The sequence below is a fragment of the Akebia trifoliata genome, chromosome 3 (assembly GCF_017979445.1).
Source record: "Akebia trifoliata isolate Shusen 1 chromosome 3, ASM1797944v1, whole genome shotgun sequence".
NCBI lineage: Eukaryota > Viridiplantae > Streptophyta > Magnoliopsida > Ranunculales > Lardizabalaceae > Akebia > Akebia trifoliata.
Window position 1 is genome coordinate 11,377,130 of NC_141377.1, and position 21,339 is coordinate 11,398,468.

General features: G+C 35.5%; 1 protein-coding gene across 4 annotated transcripts; it reads left to right on the forward strand.

Moving 5' to 3' along the window:
• Positions 1-82: 82 nt before the first annotated feature.
• Positions 83-17,574, forward strand: LOC147405986 (1-deoxy-D-xylulose-5-phosphate synthase 2, chloroplastic-like). 4 transcript variants are annotated; one of them, XM_086433902.1, is made up of 9 exons: positions 83-1,379; positions 1,463-1,619; positions 5,207-5,351; positions 5,829-5,902; positions 15,586-15,776; positions 16,026-16,100; positions 16,239-16,389; positions 16,928-17,212; positions 17,296-17,574. In XM_086433902.1, the coding sequence occupies exons 8-9, from the start codon at positions 16,949-16,951 to the stop codon at positions 17,428-17,430; spliced, it is 399 nt and encodes a 132-aa protein (XP_086290028.1). In that variant the 5' UTR covers positions 83-1,379; positions 1,463-1,619; positions 5,207-5,351; positions 5,829-5,902; positions 15,586-15,776; positions 16,026-16,100; positions 16,239-16,389; positions 16,928-16,948; the 3' UTR covers positions 17,431-17,574. The 4 variants fall into 4 exon arrangements, with proteins under 4 accessions (XP_086290028.1, XP_086290027.1, XP_086290029.1 ...); XM_086433901.1 differs by having other exon boundaries at positions 16,244-16,389; XM_086433903.1 differs by lacking the exons at positions 16,026-16,100; positions 16,239-16,389 and adding an exon at positions 16,449-16,498.
• The last annotated feature ends 3,765 nt before the right edge of the window (positions 17,575-21,339 follow it).

Here is a 21,339-nt window from a genome sequence, read left to right on the forward strand (position 1 = left end):
TTTCCATTTCTCTTTCACAGTCTCATATCTGACCAATCTGAGTTTCTGATCTCTCTTTCTCTCTCTCATCTTCAGGTATCTTTTCTGAGATAATTTCTTTGGGGAAGAATCAATATTTTATGAAATATTTGCAAGTAATCATGATATATGTGAAGGCCTTATTGGTGGAGCAAGGAGACATTGGGGGCAATTGCCCCCAATGAACCCTAGGTTTTCATTTTGGACTGGAATGAGTTTGTTTCTAGGTTTTGAGCGACAGTCGCCATTAATGAGACCTAATGAGCTCTTTAAAACCTCTCTACACGGTTGGTAAAGTTGGTTGCATCTTTTATTAGGGGTTTTCAGATTTGAGTGTTCCTGTGAATAATCAGAGGTTTTGATAGTCAGATTTGAAGAAATTTGTTGTTTTTGTGTATTTTTTTTAGTTTAGATCTTATGGAGTTTCGTACTTTTTTTTTCAGTTATTGTTTGTCTCTGTAGTTTACGTGGGCTAAATCTAAGATTTTGATAGTTAAGTTCATTGAGATTTATGATTCTGGCGTATCTTAGATTGTTATATCTATAAAATTATGTACTCAAAATGACAGAATTGTTTTATGGTAATTTGAGGTTACCAGGCCTCCTTCTCAGAATCTGTAATTGAATAAATGCTTCTCCCTTTCGATTGAATAATAGCAAACATAAATAGGCCAGGTGATAACTGACCATTACACAACATGGGCATAGCCCATTAACTAGGAAGTTAAATAACTGACTCAACAAACTCATAGAACTTAACTGACCCATAACTAACCCAACTGACTCATACCATTACAGAAACAAACTACCTAACAAAGGGACCACGTGACCCATTACATACGATCAAATAAAGGACTCAAACACTTAAAATAAAACAACATAGTTTGAAACAACCAAACAATGCATCAAATAATATGGACTTCGAATTCTAGCTCGTAACAAAACTCCCCTTGTTAGAAAACCTTATCCTCAAGGTTAGGAAAACGACGCCTTAGAATTTCATGGTCTTCCCAAGTCGTATCTCCCACATCGGTTCCACTCCACTGCACTAAGACCTCAACTCCGGCAGTGTTTCCTTTCCTTTTCAGCCTTCGTTGAAGTACCTTCTTAGGTTCTGGTTCAAGAGATCCCTCGGGCGGGAGAATTGGCAGAGTAGTGTAAGCTTGAATTCCTTCTCCTAGCGTTTTCTTGAGACATGAGATGTGAAATATGGGATAGATCTTAGCTTCTGGAGGAAGATCTAGTTCGTAAGCCACTTTACCCACCTTGCGATTAACTCTAAAAGGTCCAAAATACCTTGGTGCAATCTTCAAATTTCTTTGCATCGCTACGGTCATTTGTCTGTAAGGTCGTAACCTGAGGTATACAAGGTCTCCAATCTCGAGTTTTGAGTTCTTCTGTTCTTATCAACAAAATGTTTCATTTTTTCTTGTGCTTCTTGTAGGTTTTCCTTGATGAACTTGGCTATAAACTCACGGCTTCGTAGCTCTTCATCCACAGCTTGAACTTTGGTAGCTCCTGACTCTTATGGTAGCATTCGAGGAGGAGGCTGACCATAGACAACTTCAAAAGGGGATACCTTCGTTGATGTATTGACTGAGGTATTGTAAGAATACTCAGCTAAAGATAACCACTTAACCCAGTCTTTTGGTCTGTCACTTGAAAAGCACCTGAGATAACACTCGAGCACTTTGTTCATGGATTCTGTTTGTCCATCCATTTGAGGATGATAAGCTGTACTGAGTAACAGATCTGTTCCAGATAACCTGAACATTTCTCTCCTAAAATTGCTAGTGAACACAGGATCTCGATCACTTACTATGGTTAGTGGTAAACCATGTAATTTAAAAACATTGTCCATGAACACCCTAGCCACAATTAAAGCTGTATATGGATGAGTAATAGGCATAAAGTGAGAATATTTACTTAACCTGTCCACCACCACAAAGATTATTGTCTTGCCTCCTGAAGAAGGTAATCCTTCAATAAAGTCCATATTGATGTCTTCCTAGTTCTTGGCAGGAATGGGAAAAGGCTGGAGCAATCCCAATGGAAGGAGGGCTTCCACTTTGCTTCTTTGGCATACATCACACTCTTTAATGTGTGTCCGAACATCATTCCTTAGGCTAGGCCAGTAAAACTCTTCTTGCTTGTGTTTTTTGTACTCCCATGTGGCCTCTTAATGGACTGATGTGGAATTGATGTAAGATCTGCTGCTGGAAGGGCACAAATGACCCAAGATGTAGCTTACCCTTGTAAAAGAGTAGCTCATTCTGAAGTTTGTAACAAGATTGGTCCATGTTTCCATGATGGTAATGGCTAATCAGCTGCTACCTCATGGGGTCCTTGTTGGTAAGCTTTCTTTAACTCTTGCATCCATTGTGCTTGGACTATGCTGACTGCTTGGATTTGGATTTGGTGTTGTTTTGATTTCTAGTTGGATATTGCTCTGGAGGATGGGTTTGTGCTAAGATTTTTGGTAGATGGGTTCGAGTTGGTAATTTCAGGTTGGTCTGTGTTTATGGATGGTGTTTGGGTACTGTTTGGGTTTGTGTTCTCGGGGTAATGTACCCTAGAGAGTGCATCAGCCACTGCATTATTTTTTCCACTCTTATACTCGATTGTAAAGTCATAACCAAGCAGTTTAGAGATCCACTTCTGTTGTAAGGGAGTTCCCACCTTTTGTTCCAACAAATATTTGAGTGCTTGCTGGTCGGTGCGTATTTTGAAGGACTGTCCCAATAGGTAGTGCCTCCATTTCCTCACTGCCATCACCAAGGCTAGTAGTTCCTTCTCATAGGTGGATAAAGTCAGATTCCTCCCTTTTAAAGCCAGACTAAAATAGGCTAGGGGCTGCCCTTCTTGCATCAGCACTGCTCCCAATGCTTCTCCTGAAGCATCGCATTCCACCACAAACATTTTAGTAAAATTAGGTAATCTGATCACAGGGGGACTTACCATAGCCTCTTTTAATTCCTCAAATGCTGCTTGTGCCTTATCATTCCAAGAAAAAAGCATTTTTTCTGAGAAGACAGGTAAGAGGGGCCGTTATTGCTCCATATCCTTTGATAAGTTTCTTATAGTATCCTGTTAGTCCTAAAAAACCTCTTAAAGCTTTGAGATTTTTAGGAGTTGGCCATTCTTGCATAGCAGCCAATTTTTGGGAATCAGCTTTGACCCCTTCCTTAGAAATAAGATGCCCCAAATAATTAACTTCCTTGCTACCAAAAACACACTTGGATAGCTTGGCAAAAAATATGTTCGCTTCTAGTACCTCCAAAACCCGTGTGAGATGTTCTATATGGTCCTGCATTGACTTGCTATATATTAAAATATCGTCAAAGAATACCAGCACAAACTTCTTCAAATAAGGCCTAAACATTTCATTCAGCACCCCTTGGAAAGTCGATGGAGCATTAGTAAGCCCAAAAGGCATCACTAAAAACTCATAATGACCCTCATTTGTGCGAAAGGCAGTTTTAGGGATGTCATCAGGATGCATTCTTATCTGATGATATCCTGACCTTAAATCCAGCCACTATTTTCTCTATCTCCTCCTTTTGGTAATATGGATACCTGGGAGGTGGCAACCCTTTTGGTTCAACAAACACCCCTCTGAATCTGTCCAAAAGTTGCTGTACTGCTCCCGGAATTCTAAGACTGAGACTTGTAGCATTTCCTTCCATAATTTGCAGCCATATTCCTTTTGTTGTTCCCTTCTTGAGGTCGCCAATGTCGTCTTCCTCAGTCACATTTATTGCTGGTCTCTTGATTCCCTACAACTCTACAGCTTTTTCATCACACTGGAACCGCATAGTTAGATCGAAAAAATTCCATAAAACTTACCCCAATCGTCTTAGCCAATCAACACCCAAAACTAAGTCACAACCCCCAAGAGTCAACACATATAAATTAGCCTTACATGTGTAATCCTGTAGTTTCAAAGGAACTGCCTTACAGTAACCAAGGCAAGGAAGAGTGGCACCATTAGCCACCTGAACTGTTAAGTGACTCTCTTCCCTTTACATATTGGCCTTCCTTGCTACATTTGGATCTATAAAACTATGAGTGCTTCCTGTGTCAATCAAGACCAAGACTTGGTGGTGATTAAGTTCTGCAAACAATCTTATAGTTTTAGGGGCTAAAGATCCAGCAATAGCATGCAAGGTGATTCCTAACAACGCACCCACTTCCTTGTCATTAGTTTCTATCACAGCCAAAGTACCTTCCTCATTTTCTGGTTCCTCGGTTTCCTTTCCCTCTCCCTCCATTCCTTCTAAAATGTAAATCCTAGGTTTGGTACATTTACGTCTGACATGGTACTTCTCATCACAAAACCAACATAAACCTTTTTCCTTCTGTTCTTGCATTTGGGTAGGAGAAAGTCTTTTGATGGGAAAGTTGGTTTTTCTGGGGTAATTAATGGTTTGAGGTCTCGGCTTGGGTCTATTTGGAGGTGCTGGAAGTCTCAAAATAGGGGTTGGTACAGGCAATCTAGGATGGTTGTTTAGGTTGGCGTTTTGGTAGTTTTGGAATTTGTTTGGATTTGACCTTACACGCCTAAACACTTCTTTCTTCTATAACCTAGCCAAACCGAAGGCTGCTGAAAGTGTAGATGGCTTAAACATGGTGACAGTGATCCTCTAATCATCCCTAAGGCCAATGAGAAAGGTATTAATTCGAAACTCTCAGATAATCCAGTTATTTTATTAGATAGCATTTCAAATTGTGTTTGATATGCTTCTACAGTCCCATTTTGCCTTAATTTAGTAAATTCCCCTACAGGATCCTCATAGGCTGAGGGTCCAAATCTCACTTCTAAGGCTGCAATAAAATCATCCCAAGATTGGATTGGGCTGGACTCTTTTAACCAACTATACCATGATAGGGCCTTCCCTTCCATATGGAAAAAAGTTATTTGAAGCCTTTGGTCATTGGGTGTTTTGTAATACTCAAAAAAATGTTGTGCCTTTTGAATCCATTCATCCTAATCAGTACCATCAAATTTAGGAAAATCCAACCTTAAGGACCTAACTTGAATTCCCCCATTTCCCTCAAATAAAGGATTGTTACTGACCTTAGAATTGGAAGAACCTTCCCCAGAATTGTGATGTGTTGCGGTTAACATCTCTATCTGTTTAAGTACTGCGGCTAACATCTCCTTCTATCGTTCTTGTTCTTCACGCAGGTGGGTGTTCTCATCTTTTAATGCTGCCAAAGCTTCACTCATCTGCGCATGCCTAGTACCTTCAGCCATTGTCGTAGAACCAAGGCTCTGATACCATTGTTGTATCTGTAAAATTATGTACTCAAAATGACAGAATTGTTTTATGGTAATTCGTGGTTACCAGGCCTCCTTCTCAGAATCTGTAATTGAATAAATGCTTCTCCCTTTTGATTGAATAATAGCAAACTTAAATAGGCCAGGTGATAACTGACCATTACACACATGGGCATAGCCCATTAACTAGGAAGTTAAATAATTGACCCAACAAACTCGTATAATTTAACTGACCCATAACTAACCCAACTGACTCATACCATTACAGAAACAAACTACCTAACAAAGGGACCACGTGGCCTATTACATATGATCAAATAAAGGACTCAAAGACTTAAAATAAAACAACATAGTTGGAAACAACCAAACAATGAATCAAATAATCTGGACTTCAAATTCTAGCTCATAACATAGATGAGTTCTAAACTCTTCCTTTTACTAGTTCTTTCACAATTATTATTTTTCCTTTAACATGCAAACTTAACTTGTAGAAGCCCTCTTTTTGTTAACTTTGACCTTTCTGGTTCAGGACATGAGTGCAGATATATATTCTTCATTACGAAAAGCATAGAGAGAATCACGAATACATGGAGACTGGTTCAGGTTTTACAATCTCTCATTTTTCTAGGGTAGACATGGACTTGATAGTTTGCTCAATATCTAGGGTAGACATGGACTTGACTTGATAATATGTTGGGGCTCTGGTGCTGTAGTGATTTATTATTTTGTTTGTAATTGAAGTTTTCTCTTTCCTTCACATATTTATAGATTTTCACAGTGATGTTTTCTTGGATATCTCCAGATTCGAAAAATGGACCTTGAAGCAAGAAGTTTGTAGCCAAGTGTTAAGGCTATGCTTCTTGCTAAGTTAAGGTAGTATAAATCTGATCTGAACAATTTAAAAAGTGAAGTTAAAAAGATGACATCAGCTAATGCTAATCAGGTTGCAAGAATTATGTAGACTTTCATATACTATTACTTTTTTGCGTTTTACACCAAGTCAACGCAATCGTTATGTCTATGCAAAAGATGAATTATTCTAAGTTCTGAGTTCTTTGCCTTGATATGTTATTCGTATGTTCCTTTTAATGTAGCTTAAGCGATCGAAAACTTGTAGAGAATGAAGATGAGCTTGTAGTTATGGTGGTTCCAGATTATCATATGTTGGATTATGTTGAGAGAATTGCAACTAATCTCTCAGATGATTCGGGACATTCTTAAATAAATTTTCCCAAGAAAGTCTCCAGTCTTACAAATTCTAATTGCGTGGTTAGGTCTTAAAACTCAAATTTTTATTTTTAATTCAAATTCAAGTAGTGAGGTGTAGTAATATATTGCATTTACTTATCAAAAAGGGAAAAAAAAAAGAAATTCAAGGAGTGAGTTGGGATATTGCTTGAATTGTGAGAAGAGTCTTTATGACACACCATTAGAAACTACAGAACTCATATGTCTTTTCTGATAAATGAATGTTTAGATTATTTGCAAATCTTCATAACCTTTGTTACTTTGTGGTTTGTAAACATCTTAAACCTCACTTATTTTGATGAATGAGTTGTATGCAAATGCAAATGGAACTTGGTTAGATCATACTGATGTTGATGCACAGGGCATACTTGCACACACATACAAACATACAAGTCAAAGGTACAATAGAATATTGCTGACTCTCCCAAATCCTGGCAATCATGGAATGGTTTACTTCCAAAATTAGTTATCTTCCTACCAGGAATCTATTAGATTCCCTTTCCATGGTAAACATGCATGTTACACTTAAATGTTATCTGATTTACATAATGTTTAGATTAAAAACAATTGACCTATATATGTTTGTGAGAGACATGTCCCTGTACATGTTTTCTTGTACAGTTTTTGGGATAGGGACAATGTTTTCCTTACATTACATTCCTTATTATTTTGTTATTAGCCAAGGCCTTTCATTATGTGGAACCCATGTCTTGTTAGTGAAGATGTAGGAGTTGTATTCAATGTTATGAAACTACGGCGATACTTTTTAAGGTACACTTTTCTTTGCATAATGCACTTTTCCCTTTTTTAGTAAGTCTTGAGTATATTAGAGAGCCGAGATACAAAAAAAATTATCACGGGCTCTCAGGTTGAGAATTTGAAATACCAACATGGGAGAATAAGAGTAAATACAAGAACAATACCCTCCCTATGCAAAGGAAAGAAAACAAAGAATACTAGCCTACCCCATGTACAAGATCATGTCTTCAAAAAGTAACAACTTGGACATATACATGGTCCCTCAATGTTGAGGTTTGCAATCTGAATATCATTCTCTTAGACTCCAAACACTTGCCCATTCCTTTCCTTCCATAGGCTTCAAACAATCGCACAGGGAATAAATCTCAAAATCAATGGAAAATGTTGTCTGAGGTGCTGGAATCGAACGTGACTTGAGTGGAATTATCCATGGGGTGGAAGAGTTGTGTGAAGAAGTCAGTGCATGGATAAGAGGTTACACAATGCGAAAAAAACCTAAATTTGATAGCCTTGGGCTGTCAAATTTCATAAAATTCGATAGACCAAGAGTTCGAATTAGCGTTGAATTTTTCATTGTCAAATTTTGTTTTTTGATGGGTTGTAACTATCAAATTAATGAAGGATGGTAAAATTCGATAGCTCTAAGCGGTCAAATCTGGGAGAATCAAGAATTTCGACGGTCCTAAACTGTCAAAATTTTGTTTCTAAAATTCATGGGTCTTGGCCCGTCAATTTTTTCGGTCGAATTTTCCAGTTTTCACGTAGTGTAAGTTGAGTACTTTTGAGGGCATCTTTGGGATGTCATGAAGATTAACTTAGAAAAATTCTTGAGAATGTATAAAAAAACCATGGGGAAGTGTAAAGGGATGTGAGGGGAAGGATAATAAGGGAAAGTAGAGAGAACCAATAGTTGGAGGTCCCTAAATCAACTAAGTATGATTATTTGCACAATCTACTCAATTGTTTAGAGTTGATCAGTCAGAAATAAAAATCCATGGTTACCTAACTCAGTTGTGAGGATAGGAACATGAGTTTTCACCGAATTTCTCATTTCAAAAGGAGCTGCAAGAACATTTCTAGGCTTCATGTGGGAGTTTTGACAGTTAAAAAAAAAGAGGACAATATTAGAAATAAAGTGGTTCAATATTATTAGGTTTTAAATATGAAGACTCCAACAATGCAGGAATAATGCTGAATGGGTTGGATGTCGATAGTATCAATGTGACTCAAAAAGATATGCCCGAGCAATTCATTACCTATGAAGTCAAAAATTGAATTGAGAGATGTGAAGGGAAAAATTCAGTAAAAGGCTACTTCATGAAAATGGTCAGGGAGTTTCAGGAGGAGGGATCGTAGGCATGTGGTTTGAATTGCAATTTATTCTAATTAGTGAAAAGTTAACGAGTTTTTTCATGATCCCTAGGGTCTTAGACAGAAGGACCCATTGTCTCCAATCTTATTGATAGCACATGCATGAGTATGATCACCTTGAGGCTTTTGAGACAATGGATCATAGAAAGCTTTTCATTCGTGAGAAGCGGTCTTCTCCTGTCACACCTTTAGTTCATGGATGATACTTTTTTTTTTCTCAAGACATCGATGATGCAAAGCAGACATCTTAGGGTGTATTAAAAATGCATCGAAATGGTATCTGATCTTTGTATCAACCTAACCAAGAGTGAGATTTTTAGAGTAGGGGGTAGTATAGAATATATATGTGATTGTCGGGTATTTGGGCTGTAATATTGTTAGTTGCATACCTACATTCTAGTTGGGACTGCTGCTAAGAGCTTCATGTAGAACAAAAGGGATATGGAACCTAATCATTGAAAGATTTGGGAGATGTTTTGCTTTGTGGAATATTATAAGATCTAAAGTGGGTAAGCGAACCTTGGTAAAGATTATTCTTTCCAACCATCCAATTTATTATTCATCTTCGTTATTAATGCCGGCTTGCATTGCTATGATGGGTTTAGGGTGCTGTTTAGCATGCTTAAGAGAAACTCTTGGTGCATAGGAAGAACACATAGTAAAGGGAGTGAGGGAGATGAAGGAGAGGCACATGTCTTCTTTTCTTAATGGCATAGAAAAAGGAGTGGGCAAGAAGCTACAAGATAAAGATATAGAGATAGAGAACATAAACCGTAAAAACAAGGAATTGGTCGAGAAAATAAAGCAAGAAACTATGGAAGCCCAGTCTTGGCACTATAGAGTCAAGTACAATGAGTCGGTAGTAAATGTTTCGAAGAACAACCTCAAGCAGGCCATTGCACAGGATGCTGACCAAGCAAAGGAATGATGCGGGGATAACGAAGTGGACGACGCAGCTTCTTATATTGATCCGAACAACCATCTGAGCATCATCTTGAGTAGATCCAGGAATCCCAGCAAGGGAAGGAAGATGGCTTGCAGGGCATGCAAGTGTAAAGAGGTTTCTATCATTTTGCTTCCTCGTAGGCACCTATGCTTGTGTAATGATTGTGAACGGTTTATTGATGCATTGTAAGTTTGGATTTGTAAATTATGACTCATTGTAACTTTTTTTTGTATTAATTAATGTTATAGAGAACCTTAATGTTCTCTATTTGGGTCTATTTTGACCGCAAGAAATAGGTGTCTAGAAAAGAAAATTAAAAATTAATTTATTTTTTAAAGTTTAGATATCGGTTTATGACCACTTAATATATTGGTTTGTAACCGATGCCTAAAGTCTCAGACTTAGGACATCAATCTTATAGACGTCAGATTTTAAATCGATGTCTAAAGGTATTTTTGTGTGTTAGTGCATTCCGTTTTATAATGCAGATTTGGAATGGATTTTAGTCTCTCCAAGTTTTGACTTTTGGAATGATTTTTAGCCATTCCAAATATTGAGATCTAGAATAGCTTCCAGCCATTTAAATTCATTAACGACACCTCGATCAGAGACTGTCAACCGTTTCAGACTGGCTTAGGAACAGTTATAAACCGTTGCCAATTGCCATTTTTGTTGTATTGAGGATTAGGGTTTTGTATTTATATATATATGTCACAATGTGTATTGTAGATGAAATATGAGCAGTTTGAATGATGCTGTTTTGAAGCTTCTCACGAATGATATGACAATCGATCACAATGTGCTTGGTACGTTTGTGGAAGACTAGATTATCCGCAATGTGTAATGCAACCTTTTTAACACAAAATAAGGAGATCGGTTCGGGGTGAGAAATATTGAAATCACGTAAGAGGTAGAGTATCTATGTGACTTCACAACAATTGGTAGCCATCGTACGGTATTCAGCTTCAGTTGATGATCGAGAGACCGTGTTCTATTTCTTGGACTTCTAAGAAATGGGCGATATTCCAAGCATGACGCAATAGCTAGTAACTGAGTGACGAGAATCTTTAAAACTTCCCTAATCAAAATCTCAAAAGGCATGCAGTTGAAGAGAACTAATAGACAATAAGATAATGCCTTGACTTGGAGATTGCTTAAGATAATGATGCAAATGATGAGCGTCATTAAGGTGTGGTTGTTTTGGTTAAGCAATGAATCTTCTTAGGAGTTGAACAGAAAAGGCAATGTCAGGTCGTATGAAGTAAGATAAAGCAAACGACTAATGAGGCAACAGTAGTTGGAAGGATCTCGCACAATTTCACCATCTTTTTATGTTAGATTAAGATTTTGTTACATGGGACAAGTAACCGGCCATGAAGCAAGAAAGCCAGTGTCTTCTAAAATTTTAAGGGCATACTTATGTTGAGACAAATAAATACCATTCTTAGAATGAGCCACTTCTAGTCCCAAAAAGTACTTGAGATGGCTGAGATCCTTCAATTTAAAACAATTTTGAAGAATGGTTTTGAGCGAAGTAATGGTGGAAAGATCATTGCCGGTGACAATGATGTCATCCACATAAACAAGCACAGTAGTAAATGTAGAACCAGAAGATCGAATGAAAAAAGAGTGGTCAACCTTGGATTGTAGAAAACTAGTATCAAGCAGCTGAAAATTTGGTGAACCATTGGCGAGAAGTTTGCTTTAACCCATACAATGATTTGTTCAATTTGCATGCCAAGTCTCCCCCTTTCAAGCAAAACCAGGAGGAAGTTGCATATAACTTTCTCTGCTAAGTCTCCATGAAGAAAAGCATTGTTAACATTCAATTGAGGTAGATGCCAATGTTCAATCGCAGCAATAGCCATAATAGTACACGTACAATTTTTAGTTTAGCAACAGGAGAAAAAGTGTCATGGTAGTCTAAACCCTCTTGTTGGCTATATCCTTTAGCAACCAAGCGGGTTTTGTACCTTTCAAAAGAACCATCAGAATCTTGTAGACCCATTTACAACCAATGGGCTGCTTATTGGGAGGAATTGAAGTGAGGGTCTTAATATTGTTGGCCTCAAGAGCACTGATCCCATTAGCCATAGCCTCACTCCATTTAGGATCAGTGATAGCTCGTCGAAAGGATTTAGGTGCTGCCTTATTTTATCATGATGTTGGTACTCAACTGAGACTTTCGATGCTCCACAAGTACAATTAAGAAGAGGATTTAAGGCATAAAATTCATCCCAATATCCCTTTGAGATCATTCCATGCCTCATATGTAATCTCAGCGCTAGAAGCTAGTCCCTTAGAGATAGAGTTGAGGATCGAAGAATTGATCATATTGTTGCAGCGTGTCCAGTGAAAAAGTTTAGGATAATTCTGATCAATCGTCTTGGTAATGGAGCCATCAATAAATCCAAGTTTGTCTTTAGCGCTGAGAGCCATGACTTTTGCTCTATTCTAGGTAGAGTAATTTTTGCTGCTTATGGTTGAGAAACAATCATAGTGCCGGGGTTGTGACTGTGGTGCATGTGAAATGGTCGTCATATTAAGAGCAATGGGCAGAAGATAATTCAAGAAGTGATTGAGAAGGCAATCACGAGCATCGATGGAATGATCGATGAAGAAATTGCAGACACTTAATCAATGAATGCTAAGCATCTGTTTTCCTGTGTTTAGGAATGCTAGAGCGAGGCTGCTCTGATACCATAATAAATCTTTGAATAGATTTAAACTTTTTGTTATTTGAAAAGATTTTGTATATGATGTCTTCATACAAAGATTGCATAATGTATCTTGGGGATCTTAGCTAAGAAGAAAGAAAAACAAAAATGATCTTGTAGAGATTTCTAGAGATTTGAAGGGATCCGTACAAGATATACAAGTTGTGCAGATCTGTAGAGATAAGATATACTGTAAAAATGAAAGAAAAACAAAAATGATCTTGTTTAGGACTGCTTAGGTAATTTTGGCTTTTTTTTGGATTTTACACGAGATTACATTCTGTATGATGGTGATGATGATTAGTACCTTCTATTCTTAAATCGGCAAATTGAGTTGTTCAAGGGATAGGATGAGATATCATTTGCTCTATGTGTTGTGAATGGCTGCTGTCCAACAAACATGCCACAATACTTACAATTTGTTTCGGGAATTCTATATCCTTCGTGCACATTGCGATCAATCTCTGTCCAGCTAACATGCCACTGTATGGCATTTCTTATCTCAGAAATAAGTTCAGCTGGATTCTCTTATCAATCTGAACATTAGGGGAATGGTCTAGGAAACATGTCTGTACTTTTAGCTTTTCTGGAGGAGAGAGAGAGAGGAACCAATTCCGGCATTACAGATTTTCTTTGTCTAAAGGTCTTGGTTGATAATGGAAGAGAGAGAGAGAGAGAACCAATTCCGGCATTTTAGCTTTTCTGTCTAAAGGGATGATAGATACATGATCGATGAAGAAAAGATTTCAATATTATAAATTAGGGTGAGAGAGGGGTTATTATTATTTTTTTTTTTTTCTGAAATTATCTTTTATTTTTATTTTTATCGTATTTAGAAATGATTAGGAAATTTGAAGATTTTAATAGAGTGAAAAGGAAGGCTGAAAAGAACATAGATTACATGATTTCAAACAGATTAAATGCAAAAACAATATTCTTTTAGCCAACCTCAAATTAATGGGTAAGACTTTGACGACAATATTCCCTTATTATCATAAAAAAGGATAACATTAACTAAACTATTAACATTTGATTACTAAAGGATTTAATAAAAAATAATTATTTTAATTCGGTTCACCACGATCGGTAGAACCATTGGTGAAAAAAATACTTGATCATGATGTTTTTCAGGGAGAAGCATGCTATTGATTACTCCTTGTGAATGCTTATGTTAACCAAATCAAAGGAATTAGCTCAAGGTGATGTGGAAGTCTCTATCCATGTAACCTTGACATTTATGAATGGTATTGTAATGGGGATTAGGCCTCAGCTTTGATTTGATAACTTTTGAATGGGTTAAGAGCCCTGCCTTTCCTGGGTCATATGATTCGAATTCAAGCCTGCTAAGCTTGATTTCAGTATTTAATGGTTTTCATATCTTGATGTCACATGGTGATCTTTAGTTTTTCGCATTTTATCTTAACTTTTTGTAATTTTTTGAATTTTTTTATCCAATTTACCCGTTTTACTCTTATAGATCTTGTCTACTAAGGTTACCAAACCAGATTCTCATTCGGCCTTCTCCGTTAGGTTTTCTCTAATTGTAGTTTCCTTCCCTTTCAGAACAAAGCAGGAGAGATGATTTGGAGTCTTTTGATTATGCACTTATATATTTTTTAAGAGGAAGGTTGAATATGCCACACATGCCCTATGGATCCTGTTCTTTGCATTATTTTCCTTTAATACAGGATTTTCCAGTTTGTTTGTGATTTCTCTTCCTTCACATTTTAATTCAACTTTGACGATTGCTGCTATCAGCCTTACCTGGCAAGGGTTGAAAGCTGGAACTAATTAAAAGGCAAAAGTATAATGTAATCAGTGAAAAGAAGATGCTTATACCCATAGAGGTATTGTCACTCACTAACTGCATTGATTTTTCTTAAGACAATAAGTCATGTTTCATGAATGGGTTTTGTTAACATGTGCCCTAAGGGCACATGTTAAGCTGCATTAAATACACTTCGGAAATTGAATTTCCTACCAAAATTGCCTTCAAAAGAGTTTTTATACCAAAAATGCCATCGGAGGCTTATTTCCTAGTTATATTTAATGCAGCTTAATTAACGTGTGCCCTTGGGGCACATGTTATCGAAACCGTTCATGAATTTATGGTTCTATAGAATATGTGGTCCCACCAAGGGTTGAGGCAATCTGCTGGAGTTGGAGTCTGGTTTATTGGCCTCGAGGGCATTCTTGGTGCACTTTTGGATCCTCAGGAGCCATATATGATGTTGCTTGGAGGTTCACTATTTTATCTGATTTAAATTCCAGCATTTTAGGGTTGTTTGAAAATGTAAATGGTTTACATTTATTGGGTTGCTAGTTTACTAATTATGAAATGTAAAGGAGATCAAAATGTTTACCAATGCTCCAAGTCTAATGTGCAGGAATTTAATCGTGTCAGTGAAATAATCATCTTTCATTAAGGTAGTCCTAGAGCTGGCATCAAAATCTTCTGTTTAGGCATGCTTTTCAAATCTGCTCTCAGTTCCATGTATATATAGCGGACGGTTCATGAGACATAAGTAAAAACATATGTCAACACAATGGTTCTTCAAAATATGGGTTAGAAGTTTCAGATTGAGCTGAGTTTTTGTGAGGATGATCTCTATGACTAGAAGATCATCCTCACAAAAAATCAGCCCAGTCCGAACCTTCTAACCCCATCAAAAGTGATGTAGAATGTGGACCATCGATTTTTTACCAATAATTAGTAACCACTTTTGATGGATTTCGAAGTTTCAGATTAGGTTGATTTTTTTGTGAGGATGATTTTCTCATCATAGAGATCATTCTCACAAAAAATCAGCTCAATCTGAAACTTCTAACCCATATTTTGAAGAACCATTGTTTTTACATAAGTTTTGACTTATGTCCCATGAACTGCCCCCGTATATATATATATAGAGAGAGAGAGAACCTTAGCGCCATGGATAGAAAACCTTGATTTAAACATATATAAGGATATTATATATTCTTCGTTGTATTGTTTGAGTTCATTGTTCAATTGGTTTATTTGCATACCTATTTATGATTGAATGGATTTTGTTGTTCCTTGAAAGTTCTTTACTTTGTAGCATTCTCCCTTATCATGATATATGATCAAACATGATATGGGTATGAACACACTTGAATTAACATAAGTACTGCTTTTCAGACTCAAAATAGTGTTTAATTATAGTAGCATAACTATCAAACTTTCTCATTGATGGTTTTTCTCTACTAATCAATTATTTTAATTACAGAGGAGAGACCCTGGGGATGATTTATTTGGTCCTTCTTGTTACAACATGTTGAGCTTCTCATTCACATTTCCTTTTGAAGCATCTACTATAGTTCAAATATTCGTGTAGGGAAAGAAACAAATCTCTGTCTCCTATTAATTTGAGTAATCTTGATGTACCGTTTTGGGTCCTCACAAAGAAAAACTGCTAAGGTACATACTGCCCATCTTTTTTTCCGTTCAATTACCAAGATAGTGTTGCTTTTGATTTACTTCTATCATATTGCCAAGTTTACGAGTCTAAATACCACATACTTGGGTTCACATTCACTTTTTAGGCATGAAGATGAAGAACCACTTTTCAAGTCTTATTGAATGTTTTGTTTTACTATTACTTATTACTTAATTTTGAACCATCAACTTTTTTTCGAGAGGTTCACACAGCATTTGTTAATGATGCAGATAGTGACCAAATCCTAGTAAAGAATATCTATTACTTCAAATATAGAGTTCATTCTATCTGCCATGAACATATAGGTATTGGTTACTTGACTCATCTTACTTGATTGGATATTCAATCGTGACTGCATGATTGAATACCCAAATTGAATTAAAGTTCATTCTACCTATCGTGAACATATAGGTATTGACCACATGTCTTATCTTATTTGCCAGTTCAGACAACAGAAGACCACCCAACTTCATTGCTATAGTTTACAGTAGCATTCTTCTAGGTGGTCAATTGTTCAAGATATAAATTTTAAATCTATCATCCAACTCCAAGGGGATTTTTGATATAAAAGAATACATCTTATGTTATTGACAGGTACATGTTTTATATGATCAGGTGCATTAAATCTCTCTTTTTATAATTTAAATTTGTAGGTGATCTTCATTGGAAAATTGTATTTGTTAATATCAACTGAAAGGGTCGGGTGAGATTCTTTATTCGAACCCAAATTTGTAATAATGGTTCAGTGACATAGAACTATCTGTGGTCTATTTTACTTGTTATTTCTATTTCTAGCTCTTAAATCTATCCTTGTTTTCCAACTAGTCGTACAAACTTGGGTTGTAGAAATTCCACAGAGAAAACAATGGTAGAAACTATTTAAAAAAAACAAAAGTATTTGAGAAAAAATATTAGAGATTTGGAGGAACAATACCCATCTTTTCCATATAGCTTGAATTACACAAGATAAACTTGAAAAAACCCTAAAAAGATAAACTGCAACACCTTCTTCTATGTCTACCAATTGTAGTTTGTCCTCAAAAAGTTACAAAAGATGTGAAACATTTAGACCTTCTTAAGATTGTTAATATGAACTTTAAAACCCTCTTTTACTTATTTGTTGTTTTTACAGATTGGTAAGGGAAGAATCTTGATGGAAGGCAACAAAATTGCAATTCTTGGGTTTGGTTCTATAGTTCAACAATGTATGGAAGCTTCAAACACACATAAATCTTGCAATATTGATATTACAGTCACAGATGCTCGGTTCTACAAACCTTTGGATGCAGAGCTCATCAAAAGATTAGCTAAAGAATATGAGATCCTAATTGGAATGGATGAAGGTTGCATTGGAGGTTTTGGGTCTCATGTTTCTCACTTCTTAAGCTTAAATGGTCTTCTAGATGGACCGCTAAAGGTAATTTTTTTCCTTCAACTTTTCAAGCTCAAAATGGTTTCTTTTTTGTGTCAATTATAATTCTATTTGGTACTTTTATGCAGTTAAGAACAATGCTTCCAGACATATACATTGAACATGGATCGCCCAAAGATCAGATTGAAAAGGCATTGTTGTCTTTAAGGCATATTTCTTCAACAATATTCTCTCTTATGGGAAAGCCCAAAGAAGCTTTATAGTTCAAATGACCAACAACATGGGAAGCAAGATCATTTCTATTTTCTTATATTTGTAACTTTTTGAGATTGGTTGATGTAAGTATTATAAACTTATATTTGTAACAGCTTTAATGCTTTTTAATGTTGAGTAATGACTTGATTGTAGATCACTGTTAAAGTTTTGTAATGTTTGATGGTGTGTTTTAATCATTAATTAGGTTGTGATAAATAATTTAAGAAACGAGTTGTAATAACTAAAAGTTGGGGTGCAAGTAGCAGCTCTAATTTTTTTTTCCAGGTGTGTTTTAATCTTTAATTAAGGTGTGGTAAATAATTTAAGAAATGGGATGTAATATGTAAAACTTGGGGTGCAAATAGCTATTGTTTTTTGGGGAATTTATGTTAGCTTTCAACAATGAATTCAATGCTTAATTTGATAGCTCGAAACCATCCAAACTTGTATTCTATGTCAAAATATATTGACAGATTAGACCATCAAATTTTACAAAATTCATCGGTCTTGGACCGTCAAAGATAGCCTTTTTTCACATTGTGTTCTGGTGGTTTGAGGTAATGTTTTGGTAGGATGGATTAGGTTATGGGTAGGTTGGAGGTAAATGATGAAGGTGTTTGGGATGAAAGGTAGTTATATAGACAGTGAACTTGAAGGATTGGAGATGTGGGTGCAACTTGGTTCGATTTGCGCCTAAATCAAAAACTGAACCAACATAGATCGGTTCCAAAATAAGACCTAGTAGAAATGAATTCAAAAGCACACAGAACCAAACTAAGGTTGATTTGGTTCTATCCCCATTGTGTGTCTCTAGGCCATTTGAAACTAGTTTCTTTATTCAAGTCTTGTCCACATGAAAGTTCACTATTCTTGAGTTCTTCAACAACTGTAGAAATTCGAAGAATACCACATTGTTTGCATGATGCTCTAACAATATTAACTACACTATAAATCATATTGAAGAGTAAGACAGTTTGGGTGTGATTTTTTGCAATAGCAATAAGTGCCATTTTAAACTGATGTGCAAAACAGTGAACATAAAATGCTGATTCATTCTCTTTCATAGTAAATGTTTTCAGGCCATTAAATTCACATAACATATTGCTAACTCCATCATAACCCGGTCTGCACAATCTTATTAGACTTAATCTATGATAAAAAAAAATGGAGCTTCGATTGCCTCCTTAAGTGAAATGTAGTAGTTTCCCTAACATGCACAATGCCTAAAATATGCTTAATTACATACCCTCTTTTGTCCGCGTAACGTAAAGCAACGACCATTTGATCTTTTGTAAATACATCACGGGACTCATTAATAAAAATAGTAAACAATGTATCTCCAAGTTCATTGATGATAACTTTTGTGGTTTCAATTGTTATTGCACTAACAATATCTTTTTGAATTTCTAGTGAGATCAACTTAAGATTGTTAGGAGCACTATGTAATACAACACTTTTAATGTTTTCATTGTGATTGGCTAGAAAACGTAAAAGTTCAAGAAAATTTCCTTGATTAAACTTAATTCACCTCTTCATCATGATTATGAAATGTTAATCCTTGTTGTAGAAGGAATCGAATGCATTTAATCTGGCTTGATAGTCTTTCCGAGTTAGATATGACAATTTGAAAATAATGTCTGAAATATTATTTTTTATTCAATAAAAATTGACTCTTCCTATATGCTTGATTGTGAGTACTGTCATGGCCCCCAACGTGAATTTATAATCTTTTTTTTTCTTCCAATTTGAAAATCCTTTAGTAGAAAAAGAAGCCCCACCTCTTACTCCCCATTATCTAATCCGAAAAGGTGACAGTGTAAACAAAAAACATCATCCTTTATTATGCTATACTCCAACCAACTACTATGTTCTTTAAACCAAGCATGGTTAAATTGACGTGTTTGTTTACCAAACTGCTTTTGGGTAAATTTATGTTGATGAGGCTAACAAGGACCCTATTGTAAATACGCTCTTCGAACCATGTCCTAATCATTAGGATGAAAGTATAAAATTTGAGTACGTAACTGAGGATTTGCTGGAAGATCCTCCAAGTTAACCCTTATATGACTTCTCAGATTTATTGGAAGGTCTGTGAGGTTAACCTCTAGACGACTTTTCGAATATGTTGCAAGATCTACTAGGTTAGCATCTACACCACTACTCTTTGAGCTATTGTGAACTAACCAACGATCATCATCTTCTACTTCAACGATAAGTCAAGTGGATGCATTTTCTTTCTTTTGAAAAATTGTTCCGAAAGTGATTCAATTGATCATATAAAAAAGTGCTTAAATCAACCTTTTAATATTTTTGAAAGATCTCGTAGTTCCTAACTACATGAATAAATCCATCCAAAACAAGTAAACGATACATATTCATGTAGAAATTTGGATCACTTCCATAAATGTATCACTAGATTCAAATAGTGTGAGTAATGATATAAGCCTTATTAATTTATATTACAAACAATACTGAGGCATCATACCATAGAATACAAGAAAATTATCCTCTTACAAAGCAAAACTTGTTTGCATACCATATATCCTAAAATATTTTGGTTTATAAGTGTATATATATATTTAATATATGATCCATTATGTTCATAACAAAACAAAACAAATATATCAAATATCATGCTAGTTATTGCTCTAAGTTGAAAATAAATTACCTATAGAATGGAGATAATGTAATTTTGAACACCAACATGATGAAATGTAGTATTTAAGTTATTCTTTCAATTTTGACTAGAGTCAATTTCTAAAAGAAGACAAAACCAAAATAAAATTTTATTATAACATTTATAATGTTAATCCAAAGAAAAAAAAAACTGAAGATTGAGAAGAAGTTACTAATGCTCCCTAGAGGCTCAACTAACACTATAATTGAGTTCTCCTGATGCATTTGGAGGGTATTTTTGAGATCCAACATTTGGGTTTATAAAACATACAAAATGTAAAGACTTGTTATGAAACATCAATGGAACTATTATATTTGACATTCCAAAAATTGACTTGATTAAATAATTGTTAGCATTCCCTCATATATGCCATGATCCCAACTATTATTTGCGTATTTTTTTTTCTATATTGTTTCATAGATAGATCAAACTCATTTGTAGATTTCAAGGTTTAAAAGACTCAAGACTATAGAACCATGTATCATTCGTCTTCACTAGAAAAGTTTGCCAACAATTATTGTAATAATTATTTTTGTAAAATGCTTGGTTTGTCATTTAATTTGTTGTTTAAGTATCAAATGCATGAAGGGGTTGAAATCCAACACCTAGTTCAAATGAACCAAGAATAACACTGTGATCAATTTGATGGATAGGATCACTTGATTGAGAGAACTCTCCCCCAACTAGGATATCCTACTTTTCCCTATATTAACAATCTCTAGCTCTATATAGAAGCTTGGAAAAAAGTCAGTTTCTTGTAAAAGAATATTCCATTCTTTAAAATATTTTAGAGTAGTTAATTTGCAAGAAAAATTAGTTTTCTTGGTATAGTTCCATCATTCAATTATTCCTTTTTTTTTTTTTTTTTTTTCTTTTTTTGGGTTGTCTTACAATCATAAATAATTTCATTTGCATCATCTTCGATAATGCATGCAGGTGAAGAAAAGTCATGGATTCATAATGATTATATTAGGCTCATCTTAATGAATTGCGAGATTACTTGTGGGATTTTTGAAGATTTTTGTCAAAAGCAATTACAATCGTAGCTGAAAACATGTGCCAAGAAAATGATCTTCCAATTGGGTCTAAGCTCCATGTATGTTATTTTGTTATGTGCTTGTCCTAATAAATTTTCAACTAGAAATGATGTACAATACATTGTGAAATACTCTTTTGTGAAGGAAATGGACTAGTTATAGTGAGTAACAATGACTAATGAAATTGAAATTTTTGAAAGTTC

Bases quoted from the DNA above. Each gene is read 5' to 3' on its own strand.
- LOC147405986 (XM_086433900.1), top strand. From the start codon at position 15,738: ATGTACCGTTTTGGGTCCTCACAAAGAAAAACTGCTAAG. The intron at 15,777-16,927 runs GTACATACTGCC...TTGTTTTTACAG, and splicing joins CACAAAGAAAAACTGCTAAG to ATTGGTAAGGGAAGAATCTT. The intron at 17,213-17,295 runs GTAATTTTTTTC...ACTTTTATGCAG, and splicing joins TTCTAGATGGACCGCTAAAG to TTAAGAACAATGCTTCCAGA.